At 34.4% G+C, this 19,288-nt stretch overlaps 1 protein-coding gene across 4 annotated transcripts in view; it reads right to left on the bottom strand.

Moving 5' to 3' along the window:
- Positions 1 to 498: 498 nt before the first annotated feature.
- PPP3CB (protein phosphatase 3 catalytic subunit beta) overlaps positions 499 to 19,288 on the bottom strand; it is a 37,407-nt gene continuing 18,617 nt past the window's right edge. Inside the window, exons 9-13 of one of the 4 annotated variants that reach the window (XM_077778736.1) lie at positions 16,555 to 16,632; positions 9,323 to 9,407; positions 8,280 to 8,377; positions 3,536 to 3,565; positions 499 to 2,113 (exon numbers count right to left, since the gene is read on the bottom strand). In XM_077778736.1, coding sequence (XP_077634862.1) covers positions 1,935 to 2,113; positions 3,536 to 3,565; positions 8,280 to 8,377; positions 9,323 to 9,407; positions 16,555 to 16,632 — 470 coding nt within the window. In that variant the 3' untranslated portion in view covers positions 499 to 1,934. The remainder of the gene's footprint in view (positions 2,114 to 3,535; positions 3,566 to 8,279; positions 8,378 to 9,322; positions 9,408 to 16,554; positions 16,633 to 19,288) is intronic. The other 3 variants (XM_077778737.1, XM_077778738.1, XM_077778739.1) reach the window with 3 other exon arrangements.

Here is a 19,288-nt window from a genome sequence, read left to right as displayed (position 1 = left end):
ATGGTTACATTATAAATGTTGAGCCATATCCTAATTTCCCTCAATTTGCAAAATTCCATACTACTTTGATTATGGCAAAGAAGAAAGGAATATGATGGCAAGAAAATGCAGTACCATGAATATCCTTTTTCTTACTGTTAAAACATCCAATAAAATCCCAATACAACTGTTAACAAAATTCTAAATAGTAACACTTTTTTCAATTAAAACTTAAATGAAATAATAATTTTAAAAATAGATTTAGGAGGCCTATAATAGGTACCCAAAGTCCTCTAGTGCTCAGTTACTAATAATGCTCGTGTAAGACCAATGTAACCAAAGTTAAAAAAAAAAAAAGCAAAATTTATGAAGACAAGAATTTAATTCATCAAATTACCATGAACTGTCCACGAGATAATCTTCTCTGAAGACTATATATACCAGTTCTGTTAACAGGATTTTCTGATTTGCATGAGGTCAAATCAGACTACATCTTCCAAATAAAACCCAACACAGAGATAGGAGCAGCGGCCCATGCATGGAATTTATTGTGTGCTACTGTTTATAAAATACTCGAATAGTCCTGCACATGCATAATATTTCCAACTTAGACAGGAGACCATACAGGGTGCACTTTCTGGCAAACAAAACAATAGATGGTTCCGCTGCCTGGAGCTCTGAGTTGTATTCCAGGGCATGAGGGAAGCAGGCCACCAAAGTAAAGGGAAATACCAAACTACAGTGGCAATCAATACAGGTCAATAATTGTGAAAAATTAGCACATGGTTCCATTTAGTTTAACCAAGCAGTTCTGTAACTATCAAAAGAAAATGTTCAACATGCAATCTTGACTTTTATGCTTCCACTAACATCTGAATGATTGAACAGAACCATTGCTGCTATGCTGCATTGCTTAATCAAAAACACTTCCAGAACATTTTTAAAATTTCCTTTGCATCGAAACATAAAAATGATAGAAGCCAGCAGCAAATCACCCTGGTGGCTATTTAAGCAACTTGAGTACTCACAATAAACTAAAATTTCTCATAACATCTAGGTAACCTATACATGTCGTACCTGTACATCATAGGTCTATATATTAAATATTTGCAAAATGAAAACATGCATACACAAAATACGTCAAGTTTTACAGACATGATTTGAAGTAAAATTTACGTTGACAATGTACAAACTTCTTTTAAAGTACCTTAAATGAGTAATTCTGTAATTCCTCATAATTTTGAAATTTAGAGGTTTTCTTCTTAAATCTCTGGGGTGTAAATTTCAAAAGATCTGGGCAAAAAAGATTCTAAATTAGTTTTTGGATTTGTGTTCAAGTAAGAGAATCTGCCTAGAAATAGGTTATGCATTCGTAATTGAAAAATACCAAGACTATATTACAGAATTAGCCACATTTAAGAACTATAGACCTGAGGTCAGCATTTTGTAGAAATGCCAACTGGGTTTCTCAGCATTTTGCCCATAATTCAAAATACAGCTTAGTAACCTCAGAAATGTATTTTAAGACCATGCTAATTCATCCTTTAAAGACATTTCATGAGAAAAAAAGTCCACATTAGCTCTTAGGATTGCATTTGAAGTCATGGTTAAAAAACAAAATCTAATTCTACTGAGGGGAAAAAGAAATCTCATTTGTAAACTTAAATGTGTGAACCACAAGCATAAATGGAGGTGTAGTTGCCCTCCACTGGAAATTGCCCCAAGCCCCTTGCTCACTCTCCACCTTGGCAGCGATGACCCAGTCTTATCAGATAGCACAGAATGTCCCAGGGCCCTCAAGCCTCCATCCAGGAAGGGGGCTGGGGTCTCAAAAGCACAATGGTTTCTCCAGAGGGACTGTGACATTTACAGTCAGCTTGGCCGACCCCTCCAGATCCTGGGGGTGATCTGTCCATTTGGGGCCCGAGATGTGAGAGTCCCTGGGAAGCCGTGGGTCACTGGGCACTATGGTTGCCAGTCCCGTGGTTCTCAGTGGCATGTGCGGTGTTCAGAGAATTGAAACCATCTTGCTGTACAGCATCTTTCCGGGGTGGCATTCTCTCATTGATCCTATCCAAACCCTTTGCCTCTTCAAAACTGCAGATTCTATGTGGTGGAGAGAATCCTCGTATTGCTTAACAAAATGCAAATTTGATAAGTCAGTAATTGAAAAACATTTCTGAGATTTCAAAAACATAATTAATGATTTTTAAGAAGAAAGAAATTAGCTGTATGTAGCAACATTTAAATCTTACTTTAACTGAATCTTATCCCCATTACAGACTTCCCCTTAAAATGTGAAATGTTTAAACCTAAATATAAACATAATCGCTTCACAGTGTTAGCATAGCCTTTATAAAAGAACACACAAATATAACCCTCCTCTGACGCCCAAATTAACAAACAGGCAATGGTCTCAGGGTCTCAGTCTGACTGCTACTATACCAATTATCTCCTACCTCAGACCCTAAAATCACCAGTGACTATCACAGTAAGGCAGCAACAAGAGAAGGGGCAAGTGAGGAGGCTAAACAAGGTTTTTCTTGACACACAAATCTGTACCAAGAGCTTAGGGGGAGAAAAAGGTAAAGTTAATTTAAAATTTAGCAGAGCAGAACTATTTTGGAGGTCAAGGTATCATCACCCCATCACCACCAGTATGAAATGATAAAGGTGGGAAATGCCTCCAGAAGTTAGGTCTGTGTTTGGCTGATAGCAAAAAGTATTCATAGTTTCATATTTTAGGAAATATTTTCCTTAATTCAATAGCCATTCACTGTTCTTTGAAACCCAAATCAAAATAAATGGCAATCTTCCTCCAACTGTTGTAATTTCTCATTTACTTCATCTGGAATGATGCATCTTCCACTATTAAAATGTGCATATGAAAGATTTCCATATCACTGGTTATATAATCTGGTTGCTTTAACATGTGCATTCCCTGGGACTCAGAGTTTGTGCAAGTGAACCAAATAAATGGTTGGGGCAGCAAAGCATTCAGTAATGTGTAATATCAAGCCAACTATATCATGTACATGAGTATAATATTATCAGCAAACACGAGGCCAAACAGCAAAAATAAGTAAATAAAATAAAAATCATAGGCTCCTGCACTCTCAGGTAAATTACTGAAAATAAGCAAAAACCAACTCAAACCTATACCTAGAGGGGGTTTCACTTAGGAAAAAAATGATCTGAATAGCACAGAATCATGCAAAATGTGAAACAGAACTTTCTTGCAACTTCAAATGCTACAATATCATAGCATAACATGCTGCACTCTAAAGAATTCAGGAACAGTAAATGCTGGTTGCACACTATATTAGAAAAGGAAAAAACCAGATTGTCACTGTGAAATTGGTCCTTGTGATTTAAAAAAAAAAAAAAAAGAAAAGAAAAGAAAAGAAAAAAAGAGGAATGTGACTATCAAACTTGATGAGTGAGTCTGATTCACCTTGGGCTGTGCAAACTAGGAGTAAAACACACCCACAGGACATTCTCTGATGCCCACCCACACACCACAGATCTCTGCCCAGCGCAAGGACTCTGATCGTACCTTTTTCAGCCTCAATAGCCTCAACTGTGGCTGTACAGAAGTGAGCAGAGGCATGCAAAATGAATGAGAGAGATGAGAAGGGTCATATTGTACAGCAGAAAAGGCAATGATCACTTAAAATATCACAGTATCCCATACTACATCATCATTTACAATTTAACATAAATAGTATCCACATTAGAGAGCCCCATCCAATCCCCCAATTCCTGACACAGCACAGTTTACACACAGCACTATGACAACATCGCTCAGAGCACAGAACACATAGACCTAATGTAAACACAGACACCTCAGCACCCATGCAGATGCACTCCAGTATTAATTACCTATCGTGAATTCAGTATTTTGATTGCCTTAGAATTTTTCAACATGTTTATTATATCACATCCATCACAATCACAAGGAAATTCTCTAAGGTGAAATTATGATGGTAGAATTGTAGCAGAAAAGCAAAGAGAAGATTCCTTTTTTTCATGTCTAACTGAAATAATACTCATTATCCATTGTTCCATAAGATACAAACTAGAATGGGTCAGTAATTGTTGCTTCTAATTTTCCTGTTGCTTCTAATTCATAACACATAGCAAAAAGTCGGTATGGCTACAATGAAACTTAAGGGAAGTAGAAGTAAACCTGGTCAATTGCTCTAGGCAGAATAGTTCTGTAGCTCTGTTGTTTGTGGGTAACCTAAAGGGACCCCTCTCATCTACTAGGAACTTTGTTTCTATTCCAACATTGGTGTCCCAAATATCCACAGATACTAACACCTATGGCCTTTACCAAAAAACGTTTATGTTCAGTTTGTCATGAACTCAAATTTGCCTCAGGTACTAACAGCATGCACTTGCAAATGAAGATAGAAGGGCCAACAAACATCTTTTCAAGCCCATCTACCGACTAGAGATAAATAAAGATAGAACTGAGGTCTTTTAAGCAGTCAGTCCTATGTGTTATGGACATACACATAGGTCATATAAATGAGAAATGCATTCTTAGTATAGCTGGTCTCTGGAACATTTAGAGAATTTCAACATTATTTAGTCACACATTTTGTAGTCAAACATTCTTTTGGCTCATCTCTGGGTTCAAAGTGTATAAAACATTCACAATGAGGACCAGGATCAAAGACTGCAAAGGACAATACTGGCTGACAATATTGCAAATTCTCCTCTTCACCCAAAGTGCACACACTCAGAATATTTATAACAATAATACCCCATCCTTTCTAATTTGCTTCTTACACAAGGCCAATGTGATTTAGAAATAATAAATTTTGTCCAAAGCAGTTATTAATGTGAAAGAAAACTGATGAATCTAAGGAATTAAAGTAGACTAAATTAGAAAAGTTTGTTGATCTCAACGAGATAGTAAAGTGAGTTGGAGAGGACCCAAAAGAAGTAGGTTGTACACTGAATTAAAAAAAAAATTAATTTTCTTTGACTCTTAAACTATATCACAAATCCAAGCAGACAAACTTATTATATACCAACTGTACAAATCACCACTTTAAAAAATCTAGCTCTGTACACTTGGGAGTATACTCTTGGAATTTTCCCAGACAGAAAACTAGGATAAATGACCCATTTCTATTTGATCAGCCCTACAACCTCTATTCTTCAAAATATGGGCGATTTTCTTTATAATTTAGACACTGAATGGGAAAAAAATAAAATTTCTATCAGAATTCGTGTAACATATGGTAATAAATTACAAATAAAACCTGATATCACTGTAAGAATTAGTATCTATTTGAGTGTATCAAGTTTAAATGTCAATTAATAGATTTTTCAAATTATGAAATAACGTATTTCTGAAATCATTCTATAGGCTCTAATTTTATATGGAAAAGCATGCTCTAGGTCAAATTATATTCTCTGCTCTTTCCAGAAGCTGCTAAATGTTCCTAATCCTTATCAGGATACAAAATATATATCACACTCAAAACTGCTTGAATGTTTAGAACTGAAAAAAAGTCATTTGAAGCTTAATCATTAAACTGGAAAGAAAGAGATCGGACAATGCTCAGAAATTCTGTAATTCTATAATTTCAGATAATTCTATCTGAAAAGCCCAATTTTTCCTCTATTTGTTTTCAGTTTTATAAGGCCTCTTGCCATGACCTTACTAAGTTTGAGTATAGTGTTGTCACAAACTGTGTTCCTCAATACTACACAGGATAATTAAGAGGAATTTGGCACTATTAAAAGAGAGATGGTCACATATTTTCCCATATAGGTCCTCATGAAGACAGCATTATAGGGCCAGCTCCCAATCAAATTTCCATAAAAAAATAGACATAAAATACACCAATTCCTACTCCAAAAGAGTTGTGTAGTTTGTAAACCCTTAAATATCATATATTCAAGTTACTGAGAAGGCAATAGGACTTATTCTCTGACAAGAGGACTGAGGTATTAGATTTTTAAAACTTTCTTTTTGCAATACTTAACTTTCAGTTATTTATATCAGAGAGCAGGTCTACTAAAGTAAAATGTTAGAATAAAATTTTAAATCACACAGATGCAGCTTCTGTATGAGTTTTATTATGTACTTCAAAATGGGTTAATCTTATTATGGTAGGGAAATCACCCCATGCTATCAAGGGCCATCACTGGTACAGCTAGGGAGCTATCTATTTTATCAAATTAGACCCCTTTAACTCAGCACTGTCTTGTAACTCACTCTGCTGGGAATACAGCCCCTTTGGTAAAGCTGTCTTTCAAACCTTCCCTCCAACTGGGGGTGAGTTCAAAGTTGGAAGACTGAGCTTCAGGCTGCATGCAAAAATGAATAGAAATGCTGAGCTGCCAACAAAGCAGGTACTAATTATGAAATCGGAAAGAAAGGATTGCTATAGATACAATGCAAAAGTAATAATAAATCCAAGGATAATGGAGAGATGACTGCAGTGTACTTATTAAAGTATGAAGCCTTTCAGTTTTCCTTTCCTTTTATTAACAAAAAGAAGAAAGGGTATAACATTTTTCAAGCCATTAAAGTTTATCCTCTTCTATTAGCATTTTTCCTAGTTTTATTGAATGTTTAAGATCTTTGTTTTAGTGAAATTCTTTTTAGCTCATGTTGCTATTGTCTACAATATAGTAAGAAAAATGGAGGGCAAGGAATATAAAGAAAATCAAAGCAGTTTTTCTTTTAATAAAAAAGGAAACCTCACTCAGAATGTAAATTTGGAACTGTAATTTTAAAACCTAGCTGTACTTCTCACATATACCAGTGGTGGTAGCAGACAACACAATAACAAATAAAATAGAACATGTATAGGCTACAAGTAGAAATTATTTGTCTACAGGAAAATTTCTTTTATTTATTTGGCATGTATTATGAGACTGAGTGAAATGAAACTGTGAAAAGTCAATCTAATTTAAATTTATTTAAAAACCTAATTTTTTGTTTTTTTGTTTGTTTAAAAAAACTCATTAATTACGACACGAGAAAGTTATCCATGACTAAGGAAAACATCAGATCTGTTGCTGCCTGTTTGAATAGAGCAATGTCCCTTGGAGGGCTATCAAAAGTGGCTACAATAAAACATAAATTAAGACTTTCCATATAAAAAAGAAAAAAAAAGACTTTCCATATCACATTTTTTCCTTTCCAACCAAAAGGGAAAGAAATCTAGACTTTGAGTTATTGTGTATACTCTAAAACATTCACATCACTCTTTTCTATTTAATCTGTAATGGGCTTTCAAAAAGTTAACCCAGTATTTACACAAATATTTACGCCAGAAAAGGTAAGTTTTTTTAAATATAAAATATTCAATGAGCCAGATTACAGGAATGCTTTACGTATAATTCTTTTTATTTTCATGCAAAATAAAGGCACACTTAATAACACCCTTTCAATTTTGACTTACAGGATTTAAATTCAACCCCTTATAACAATGACTTAATATCTAATGTTACATTCATGTTCAGAATGCACAAAGTACAGCAACAAATGCAGCAAACCTCAAAACAAGGTGCTACAGAGTTGCTTCTACATCAAAAGACAGACAAGCGTCTGATAGAGTAATTTAATTTAACATACTTTTACAGACATACAGCTAACCTAAAGAAAGACAGACAGATTTAGGAAAGCAGCTACATCTGCAGAGGAAGAAAACAGCATGTTACAGACAGTCAATTATACATAGAACATTTGACAAACACCACAGAAAACAAACTTTGGCATTATTTACCAGGGTACAAAACCTTGCACAAATCTTTTGGCAAGTGAAGTGCATAAGTAATGTTCTGGGGCCCAAGCAGATTGTTAATTCTAAAATTAAGTATCTGAAAATATAAGCATAGTCTAATACAATTACATAAAGTAAAAAAATAAAAAATAAGAAACTTGGAATTACATTTCCATTTTAGTATATGGATATCCTTGATTCACATTCAGAAACTGGGGCTCTTAAAAGAAAAGGGTGCATTAGACAAGCAAAAATAAATAAATATTTCAACCAGTATGATATGAGATGCTCCCATATCATTTCATTAAAAGCTGAGAGACTGACCATTATTTTCAATTGAAAGGAATACCCATTCTATCAATTTTCTGCCCTGATCAGGTTATTAACCAGATACTACCTATCATATAGTATTCTGCCTGTGTCAGCTGCTGAGACAGGAACTAAAAAGTAGAAGGAATTCCCTGCATGCATTATGTGTATTGTTAGCAAAAGAGTGAGGTGTGCCCCAGTCCATCTGAGGCACAGCAAGTTGCATAACATCATTACCACTTTGCAGGGTCTGTCGTCCTCCAGCCAACACTCCACTAGGCAACATCCCTGTGGGAGTCAGGCCCTTGAGTGTCAGCACGCTTTCACTCTCCTCCCTATAGCAAAGAGATATAACAAACATGAGAGACTTTCAACAAGTACTTAGTTTAAAAGAAGAGATGGGGCCCAGAGGTAGGCCATGTATGTAATTTATGACATTCATTGTTATTACCATATTTTACTCAATTCCAAGATAAGACATTTTAAATGAATGCCTTACAACTGACACACACTGTTTTTCCTGAAAAGTTTTATTAAATATATAATGAGATTCATCATCAGTGAGAATCACGCAATTGAGAAAATATGATATTTCATATGCTGTAAAGTTCAAATGTCAGATATAAGTAGTTTTGCAAACAAATTTTTAAGGATTGATCCATTTATGCGTACCCTTAAACCTGGTTTTTCTGAATTAACCCTAGGAAGACAGTTTGTGGCTCCAGCAAAAGGGACTTCCTATAAGGATGAGCAAGTTCATCAGTAATATTCTAAAAATACCCCCTCCTGGGGCATCTGAGTGGCTCAGTTGGTTAAGCATCCAACTTCAGCTCAGGTCATGATCTCGCTGCTCATGGGCTCAAGCCCTGCATTGGGCTCTGTGCTGACAGCTCAGAGCTTGGAGCCTGCTTTGGATTCTGTGTCTCCCTCTCTTTCTGCCCCTCCCCTGCTTGTGTTCTTTCTCAAAAATAAATAAACACTGGAAACAAAATTTTTTTAATAAAAAGTACCCTCTCCTTATCCTGCTCTAATTTTTAAGATGTAGAACTAGTACTTTCATCAGACAGGTAACACATACCAAAAGTGAGCAATCACAAGAGTCAAGAACACTAGTTTCAAAAGAACTTGTGTTCCCTTCTTCACTATGTAAATATACAACTAACTTCTTTATAGGAAGAATGCTACTATATTGCTTTAGGTGTCTAATAGGACACTGCTTATAGCAAAGTACAATAAAAGGAATTTCTGTAAAACAAATAATCAGGAAAATGTATCATTACCTGAGAACAGAGAAGACCCTTGCCATCTTGCCAATTGCTCGAATTTTGTTTCTTATGATTTCTTTCCGGGCTGCAGCTGAACCTACTTTCAATGGAATAAATAGAAAAAAAGACTCAAGTTTAGGGCATCCACGCTTGCACCATTCTACTACCCTATACCACGCTCATCTTAACCAACACCAAACCCTCTGCCACCAGCTCACATGAAGGAGACTTGATGAACTCATGCCAAAAAGCTTCTTACTCCTTCAATGTTTAGCTTAGCACTGGTCTAAGACTGGGGTCTGATACAGATATAGATGAAAAGTAATCCACAAACATTATGACTCTCACACTACTGCTAATCAGTAAAACAGCAATAGGAAAGAAACTAGAACCCAACCTGTATCACAAACCAGAGGACAAAAATAATGCTAACGATTCTATAGTCTTTGTTTAATTCTCACAAAAGCCTATGGCATGCAGACTAACAGACGAGAGTTGGTAATAACTCTGTATGGTCTTCTATTTAACTATTATAAAAGCCTCTGACATGCAGGCTGGAAATATCCCATCTTACTAGGATAAAGTAAGTTCCTTACTCTAAGTGGGTTTAAAAACAATGTGCAGATGCTGCACTAAAACATCTGCAATAACTACTGTGCAGATGCTGAACTACGGACTACACACCAATATTTCAACAATAATGCACATCTTAACCTCATAGACTGGATATCCTCAAGGTCATGCAAATATATACAAGCTCTTACAAATCTACGTGAGTGTGATACAAGTAGAGTGAACGAGAAAAGACTCCCTAAAACACATGGCTAAGGATCACTAATGTTTCCTCTATAAAGGGTTGACTGTACTGCCTATCACTGGTACAGAAGAGAATATACCAAAATAACTTGATCTTTGGCTGAAGAAAAACTCTAATTTTATCTTCCTTCCCTTGGCCTCCAGAAAGAACAACAATCTCAGTCCTGTTATCTCATATATAGCAACTAGAATGACTCTGGACCCAAGAGTGTGGTTCCTTAGAGCTGTGCTTCAACATGATGAAAACACACATATGGAAGCACCATGGTTGAGGAGAAAGTTAAGGAAAGGCTAAAGAGACTAGACTAAAAGGGGCTATAGGTACACAGAGGTCTGAACAACCATAAGTCTTCTGGGCTAGAGCATCTCATTTAACATTCAAGCAGTCCACAAATACCATAGAATTCAAAACTAAGATGATGAATGGACCCTACCACAAGGAAACAGAAAGAAATCTAATTCCAAAGACGAAAACAAAAGACATATTTTAGAGAAAAGAGGCTCCATGACCATGTTTATGATGCTCTAAAGGGTAATTATTATGAGCAGTGAAGCTACAGCTTTTAAAGTACAAAACTGTATGGATACCATGGTATTCCACAGTATTTTTAAGATGCCAAAATATTACTAAAAGTCTCAGAATCATAGAACATTAGAATTTGAAGAGACATTAGGGATATACTGCAAATTTTAATCTCATTTTATAGACAAAGAAACTAAGTTTCAAATGTCTTGTCCAAGGACATAAGGTAAATCTGATTTCTTTGAATGAATTAACACAAACATTTTGTTTTAAAATGGACAGAATTTTAAAAACACCTAGACTGGGGGAGAGGAGTATGGGGATGGGAGAGGATGGCTGCAATGAGGTACATTCATATTTTCAGCCTTAATTTATATATCTATAAAACTGAATGATATGTAAACTATACTGATTTCAATTTTTTAAAAATCACTGGAATATAAAAACACTATACAAGTCAGGATTTAAAATCAGTCTACAAACACATCATGCATATTAAAATAAATGTCCACAGTAAAATTACTCTGGGGAATAAGACAGACAATCAAACACCCCTAATCATGCAGGGAAAAGTACAAAACATTACAAATAAGCAAAAGAATGAAATTTTAAAACAAGAGGAATGAAAAAGAGGGGAAAATATTTCCATGCACAGAAAGACAGATATCTTGGAATATGACTTCTAAAAACATCAAATTCTAACCCAGATAAAACTTAAACTAAATTTGCAAAAGGCCCAAGAGGACTCTGGATCAATAGTATTCAATGAATGTGCTAACTTACATGGATATGAGGATAACTTATGAAGTCATATTTCAAAACAATGTTACTCTGTCTGGTCTGTACCTTTTTTATTGCCATATATGAGCCGTTCTTCAGATGGAGAGTCCAGAAAAAAGGAAGTGAATGATGGAGAAAAGGTGGTTGAGACAAATAAAAAGATAGAGATTTAACTTGGCAGTGGTACTGAAGAATGAATGTAGAAAGAAAGGGAGAAAAATGAAGGCCCTCATATTCAAAATCTGAAAAATGTAGTACTGTAGGATCTGGTGAATAAAAGAGGGATGCTACTGGCTAGAACTCTAAAGGAAAGATTTCTTAAAAGATATGTGTTCAGAAGAAATTATGGACAGAATGACTATAATATTTGATGAAAGTAGACAAGTTAGGGACAGAAAAAAAAAACACGTGAAAACACATAAGACTGATAAGAGACTGTGCAAACAACAATCGCACATTTATATTGATACCCCTAAGGAAATGTATCACCCATGGGAATATGTTAAGTGAAGGGAAATGATACAAATGATATACAAATTCATGTGGTTCTTCAAGGACACCAACATCTGCAAAATCTATAGTACATACAGAAAAATGTGGGTAACTTCATAAACTACCTCAATGGAAAAATCTTACCCACTCCCAAAAATGAAAAGGCTAAGCCTCCCACACTCCATAATAAGAAGAGCACACAATTTCTTGAATCTGAATTGTAGAACTTTTGCACATACTCAGCACCAATAGTATGTGCTTTCTGTTCTCAATCCAATCTGGGAGCTTGCAGGACATCTTTTTCCAGAAATAGCAACAGATTATTTCAAAGCAAGTAATATCTCTAAGAGTAGGCAGTAGAGATGTTTCATTTGAGCTTTCCGTATCTTCCATTCTAATGCAGAGATACAGAATTCCATTACAGGAAATGCAAAGTTTTAGTTTAGTAAAACTATAGCCCATGTGGATTATGTATTTCCTTTACCAAACTCAAGACAAAAGATAAATATCTGAAATAGTATGCATTCTAAAAATAACAGAAATCAGTGTTCAGAAATTCTCTTTAATGATTAAATAATACCTCTAAAAGGAATGCTATGTGCATTTATACAAGCAATATGTTTATGCAAATTTTTGCTTTTAAAAATAAATCCACATATACATTAAACAATACAGAATACCAAAGATCATTACTTAAGAAAAGTCTTATTCCTTTACCCAATCTGAGACTTAAATATGTAAAAACTACTCTTTCTTTCCTGCCACTGGGAAATCTCCATCCCTGCTCTCTCCCTTTTCCCACAGAAAAGCTAAACCCTTATTCTGCCTCCACAGCAATCCACAGTTTTCTTTCTAAGTCAGATTTCTCCCCATGTCCAGCTCATCGGATGGTTCCACTGTTGAAAAGGGGAAGGAGAGGATGAAAGTCATGCTATTATGGTGAAAGGAAAGGAGACCAATGTACAGAGTTAAGGGGAAGAAATGCAGGAATATGACTAAGGAAAGGAAATAAACCCAGTTCCAGTAGCTCTTTTCCCTATCCCACCCTATTATCTATCCTAATGTCCTCCCCTTTCCTCCATTCCTCAAAGGTCTCTCCCAAACCTTTCTTATTCCTCCATACAAACTCCTAGATTCATATTGTTAAGTTTTTCTTGGAGCCTCTACTCCTAATACTTAGTACAGAAGGGTGAAGAAATGAGGAGTAATTACACCTGCTATGTTGGCAGTGAAGGAAGATCTATTTCTAGTATTCAATGCTGGAACTCAATGTATTTTCCCATAGAAACACTGTCATAAATAACAGCTTAACAATTTTTAAAATTACTTCCTTCCTATTCCTTCAATCCATAGATGAGAAGATCCTGGGAAGTGAGGTGACTTCTCCAAGATTACACAGCTAGCATAATGGTAGCACCAAGATACCTAAACCATTGATCCTTTTCACGAAACTACACTACCTCTTTAGTGATCCACATAAATCATAATTCTCAAGTGCAAGAATGATATAACAAGTGGATAAATAAGCATAATTTATAATAGGAAAAATGTTGATTAGATACATAAAATCTCATTAGAAGGGATATAACAAAATTTCATGTATTCCTGGTTGAATCCCAAAAATGATCAGTGTCTATCTTTATATAAATCATAAGTATCTAAACCAAGTAATATAGACTTAACAAGGAAATTTTTATCTGTTTTTTTAATAGGAAGGAAACGAAAGCTTTACCTATCACTACTCCTATTTAAAATATTTTTAAAAACTACTATTCATAATATTGATACAAATTTGTTAAAAAATAAAGGTGAAATGTAGAACTTAAATAACAATATCAGCATTATGCAAATGGAAGATTTTTAAAAGTTAAAGAAAACAAAATAAAAATTATCATAGGAAATAATATTGCTGATCCAAGTTCTCAAACAGAAGATAAACCCACAAATACATAGGGTACACCTTATACACAAAAAATACATTATGAGATACTAGTTGTAATAATATGAAAATATAAAATGCTAAAGTATTAACTTATATGATAACAGACTTTTTCAAAGAAAAATTATATAATTTTGAATGGAATAATTATATATTAAATGGGATAATTACATGAACTATTATATAAAGCAAGAGATCTTGATCTTAGTTTAGAAAACTAAATATTAAAAACAAACTTCCTATATGAAGATAAAGATTTAATGATATGCCAATTAAAATTGCTACTAGATAACATGCCTTTACGTGAACATGTTCATATATGGTATGTTACTTCACATACAATAAAAAGCTGCAAACACCAAAAAAAAAAAAATTGCTACTAGATATTTCACAGAATTTGACAAATCACAGAAAACTTTATCTGAAAAAATCAGTGAGCTATGAACCAAAAATTATTGCAGTCGTTATATCAATATCTGTAAGATTATGAAGCAGGTACTATTATTTTCATTTTGAAGATTAAAAAACTGATTCTCAGGAAGGCTATTTGCCTGAGTTCATATAGCCATTATGAGAAACTAGAATCTAAACCCTGACCTAATCTCACAAGAGAAAAGGGTTAAAGTGAAAGAACACGGGGAAAAAATATTTAATTAAAACTATTTAAGGACACCTGGGTGGCTCGGTCGGTTAAGCATCCGACTTCAGCTCAGGTCATGATCTCACGATTCGTGAGTTCAAAGCCCATATTAGGCTCTCTGCTGTCCGTGTAGAGCCTACTTCAGATCCTCTGTTCCCCTTCTCTGACCCTTTCCACTATGTGCTCTCTCTCTCAAAAATAAACAAGCATTTTAAAAAAAGGAAGAAAAAAAACTATTTAAAAATTTTATGGAAAAGACAGATACAAGGAAGTATGTTAGAGCTAAAAACCTCTACACAAACATCAAAAGGAGAATTAAAACAAGAAAAAATATTACTCATTAGAGTTTATTATCCAAACCAAAAAGAATGGATATAAATAATTTATTTCAATTAATGAAACTACAAACCAGGGTAAAAGCACATCTCTGTTTGTCATCAACAGATGGCAATGGCAGACACTTGAAGCTACTTTGTACTTTTAACAAATGGGTTTACAACAGTGTTTAAGAATTAAACCTATTTGTAAGCAGAGAAATTTCTAAATTGTACTTTACTTAGATTGTACTTTAATAAGTGGTCAATTTATTTTTTTTTTTAAATGTTTATTTATTTCTAGGAGAGAGAGACAGCGTGAGCAGGGGAGGGTCAGAGAGAGAGGGAGTCACAGACTGAAACAGGCTCCAGGCTCTCAGCTGGCAGTCAGCACAGAGCCTGACGCGGGGCTCGAACCCACGAACCGCGAGATCATGACCTAAGCGAAAGTCGGATGCTTAACCGACTAAGCCACCCAGGCGCCCCAATAAGTGGTCAATTTAAATATACAGTTTATACAGTTGAAAGTAGATAGGTTTTTTTAAATTAACAATAATAAGAAAATCAAAGAAATGTAAATTAGACTAACTGTAATTCACTATTATGTAGCCACCAAGCAAAATAAGTAAAAATGACCAAAACCAATGAGGTGGGCCTGTGGAGAAAATCATTGCTAAAAGCACTTCATATTGCTCCAATTCTTTTGCAAAGTAATTTGGCAGGTCATAGCTAAAAAAAAATGAAGCTAAAATACATATTTAACTCTGTAATTCTCTTCAAAAACTTTACTCCAAGGGTGGAAAAAAACTATTGTCCCAAGCATATTTATTTCCTGCTATTCATAATAAGGATAACTGAAAACAACCCAAATGCCAAACAATAGGAGATTAACTGAAAATTATGGTATATTAATAACTTAGAAATATGTAGCTATTAAGTTTTAATAATACATAGACCATGTTTAATACATGGAAACAATTATATACTGATGGCAATTATGAAAAGAATATTACAATAAGATGTGAGGGGCCTACGGAAAGAAATAAAGAGTTTCAGCTTTAAGCTGTTTACATTTTTGTTTCTCAGTGACTTAAATTTTAAAAAATATATTTTAAAAGTTTTAAGTAAAAATTTTAAGACATAAAAATAAAAGGAATTTTGTTTTTATAGTATTAATTTACACTATAAATACACATCAGTATACAGCTTGGTTGGCTTGCATAAGAACAAACAACCATGTCTAACCTTATTTCTGTGGAAAAGATGCTTTCTGAAAATCAAACTAAACTAACAAGTGGTCTCTTAGAACACAACCATTCATAAGTTGGGAATAGCCTACTTTAGTTTTGGAGGGGAAAAAATAACAACAACATTGGGAGTTCAGGTATGTCTCTGATGCATCAATAATACCAATGAAACAAAAAGCATTTTTATATCGTCCCTTTAAGTGGTGTCCATATTTATGAAGAACCACATTCTTTAGTACCTTTCAATTTTGCATTCCTTCTGTTCCTCCAAATTCCCCCTTTCCCAAAATTCACCTTCTTCCCCATACCAACAGAAAAAAAGTAAAATTATTAAAATTATTTTAACATATTAGTATCTAAAAAATTGTCTTGACACTCATATCAAATGGTATAGCCATTTGAGAGCAATGACTACATTTTGCAAGAATGTGTATTGAAGCTAGGCAGTTCAAAAATACCATTTCACAATAAAAAATAGTAAAATGAATAATCATACCATCAAACTGGTCTTCACCTTCAGTCATCAGTTCATCATCAGAGCAAATACTCAGAACATTTACCAACATTTCTGTCACTATCAAAAATGAAAAAAAAAAGTTTATGTTAGCTGACCAAATACAACTGTCTATATGTACACACAACAATTATTAATATAATAGTCAAGTGATTTTTAACCCAAGAAGACATACATTCTGAAGCTAAGAATGAAGAAACTACAGAAAAGTACAAAGGTTTTCAAAATCAGAGAAATTCAATGAATAACAAGTCTGAGAGTGATTCTGTACAGAATAAGTTTTCAGGTGTCTCAGAAAAAAAATGAAGCCCCACAGAGATAAATAACATATAAATGTATCTATTTCAATTCTTCATTTATGGATATAGCATTTCCTTACAGAGTAAAACTCACATCACGGTTTCACTGTTTCAAAATGGCATTCAATTTTTTAGAAAATGGACTCTAAAAAAATCCCTTGAAACTTAATTCTTTTCTTTTTATGTTTATTTATTTATTTAGACAGAGAAAGAGCATGAACAGGGGAAGGGCAGGGAAAAGGAGAGAGAGAATCCGAAACAGGCTCCATGCCATCAGCACATGGGACTGACATGGGACTCAAACCCATAAACTGTGAGATTATGACCTGAGCCAAAATCAAGAGTCAGATGTTCAACCAACTGAACTATCCAGGTGCCCCAAAACTTAATTCTTAAGATTACAAATGACTAACAACCTGAACCCATGCTTCTTTCTTAGGCTTATTCCTCCTTTACATTCTACATATTTTTTCCCTTCTCTTTTCCCTTAGTTTCCAGGATTCTACTCTTTTGGTTATCCTACATTTCACAGTATTTCCCTTGTAAATCTGGATATTCTCAAAACTCTCTCCGCACAATCTCTTGGTGATTTTATATGCTCAACCTCTTGGCAATCCCATCTATAGCTACAGAGTTTCAAGTATCACCTTTCTGAAGATTATTCCAAAGTCTGTATCACCAGTCTTAACTTCTCCTTCAGTCTCTGGATTTCCTTACTGGTTTTATTGCCAACTATCTTAAACTATTTTATATGGTCTGTTTCTCCTACTAGAATGAGAGGTTCGTGAGTGCAGGGTGATGCTTTGTTTACCACTGTACCTCAGAGTCTAATACAATGCCTCGTACAAGATGGGCATCCAATAAATATTTGAAAAATGAGTAATTTAAAAAAGAAAGGTATAAGCAAGTTTCAATTAATAAATAAAAATGCCTGTTGAATATTAGCCTCTGGATGTCCTGATGACACTTAGAAATGAACACATCCAAAACAAAATTCAACACTGCTCCTATTATTCCTCCTATAAATATATTAATAGCACATCATATGCCAGGGACGGTGCTAAAGCTCTGGGAATCAAATATAAAAGGTCTAGTCTCTACCCACAAGAAGCTTACTAACTACTAAAGGATATCTATCTATCTATATGTAGATACAGATATACACAATGCATACACATACATGTGTACGTGCACACACACACACACACACATACACACACACATACACACACAAGGGTAATGAGTCCTATGCTACAAGTATGCAGAGGTATACAAAAGACCTGCAGGGAAAAGGAAGGCTTCTGGTAGAGGAATCATGCAGTAGGAGTTTGCCAGGTGGAAAGGGCATGTAAGGCATTCTAATCATAAGTGAGAAAAAATATGAAGTAGTCTAGAACAAAGAGTCCAGAAATAAAATCTCACTTTTAAAACATTAATTAATTTATTTTTTTAATTAACATCTGAGTTAGCTAATAATGATTTCAGGAGTAGAATTTAGTGATTCATCACTTACATATAACACCTAGTGCTCATCCCACCAAGTGTCCCACTTAATGCCCATCACCCATTTAGCCCATCCACTCACCCCAAACCCTTCCAGGAATTCTCAGTTTTTTCTCTGTATTTAAGAGTATCTTATGGTTTGTCCCCCTCCCTGTTTTTATATTGTTTTTGCTTCCCTTCCCTATGTTTATCTGTTTTGAATCTTAAATTCCCCATATGAGTGAAGTCATATATTTATCTTTCTCTGACTCATTTTGATTAGCGGAATACCCTCTAGTTCATCTACGTTGCTGCAAATTACACCTCACATTTAAGGTCAACTGATTTTCAACAAGGGTGCCAAAACAATTCAGTGGAGAAAAGAAGAGTCTTTTCAACAAACGGTGCTAGGACGACTGAATATCCACATGCAAAAGAATGAAATTTGACCCCCCACAACACATCATATACAAAACTTAATAAAAATGGTTCAAAGATTTAAATATAAGAGCTAAAACTATAACACTTTTTAGAAGATATCATAGAGATAAATCTTCACTAGTTCAGATCAGGCAATAGTTTCTTAAACACAACACCAAAAACAAAAGCAACAACAAAAAAATTAATAGGACTTCTCCAAAATTTAAAACCCTTGTGCTTCAAAGGACAGTGTCAAGAAAGTGGAAAGACAACCCATAGTACAGGAAAAAATATTTACAAATTGTGTATCTCACAAGGAACTTGCATCTAGAATATATAAGGAACTCTTACAACTTAGTAATAAAAAGAAAACCCATTAAAAAATAAACAGAATATTTAAATAAATGTTTCTTCAAAGAAGATAACCAAATGGCCAATATACTACAAGGCTACAGTAATCAAAACATTATGGTACTGGCACAAAAAAAAAAAAAAAAAAAAAAAAACAACATTAA

Source organism: Crocuta crocuta, unplaced genomic scaffold, assembly GCF_008692635.1.
Source record: "Crocuta crocuta isolate KB4526 unplaced genomic scaffold, BGI_CrCroc_1.0 scaffold167, whole genome shotgun sequence".
Taxonomy (NCBI): Eukaryota; Metazoa; Chordata; class Mammalia; order Carnivora; family Hyaenidae; genus Crocuta; species Crocuta crocuta.
Note: the sequence above shows the minus strand (reverse complement) of the source record. Positions and strands in the feature narration are given on the sequence as shown.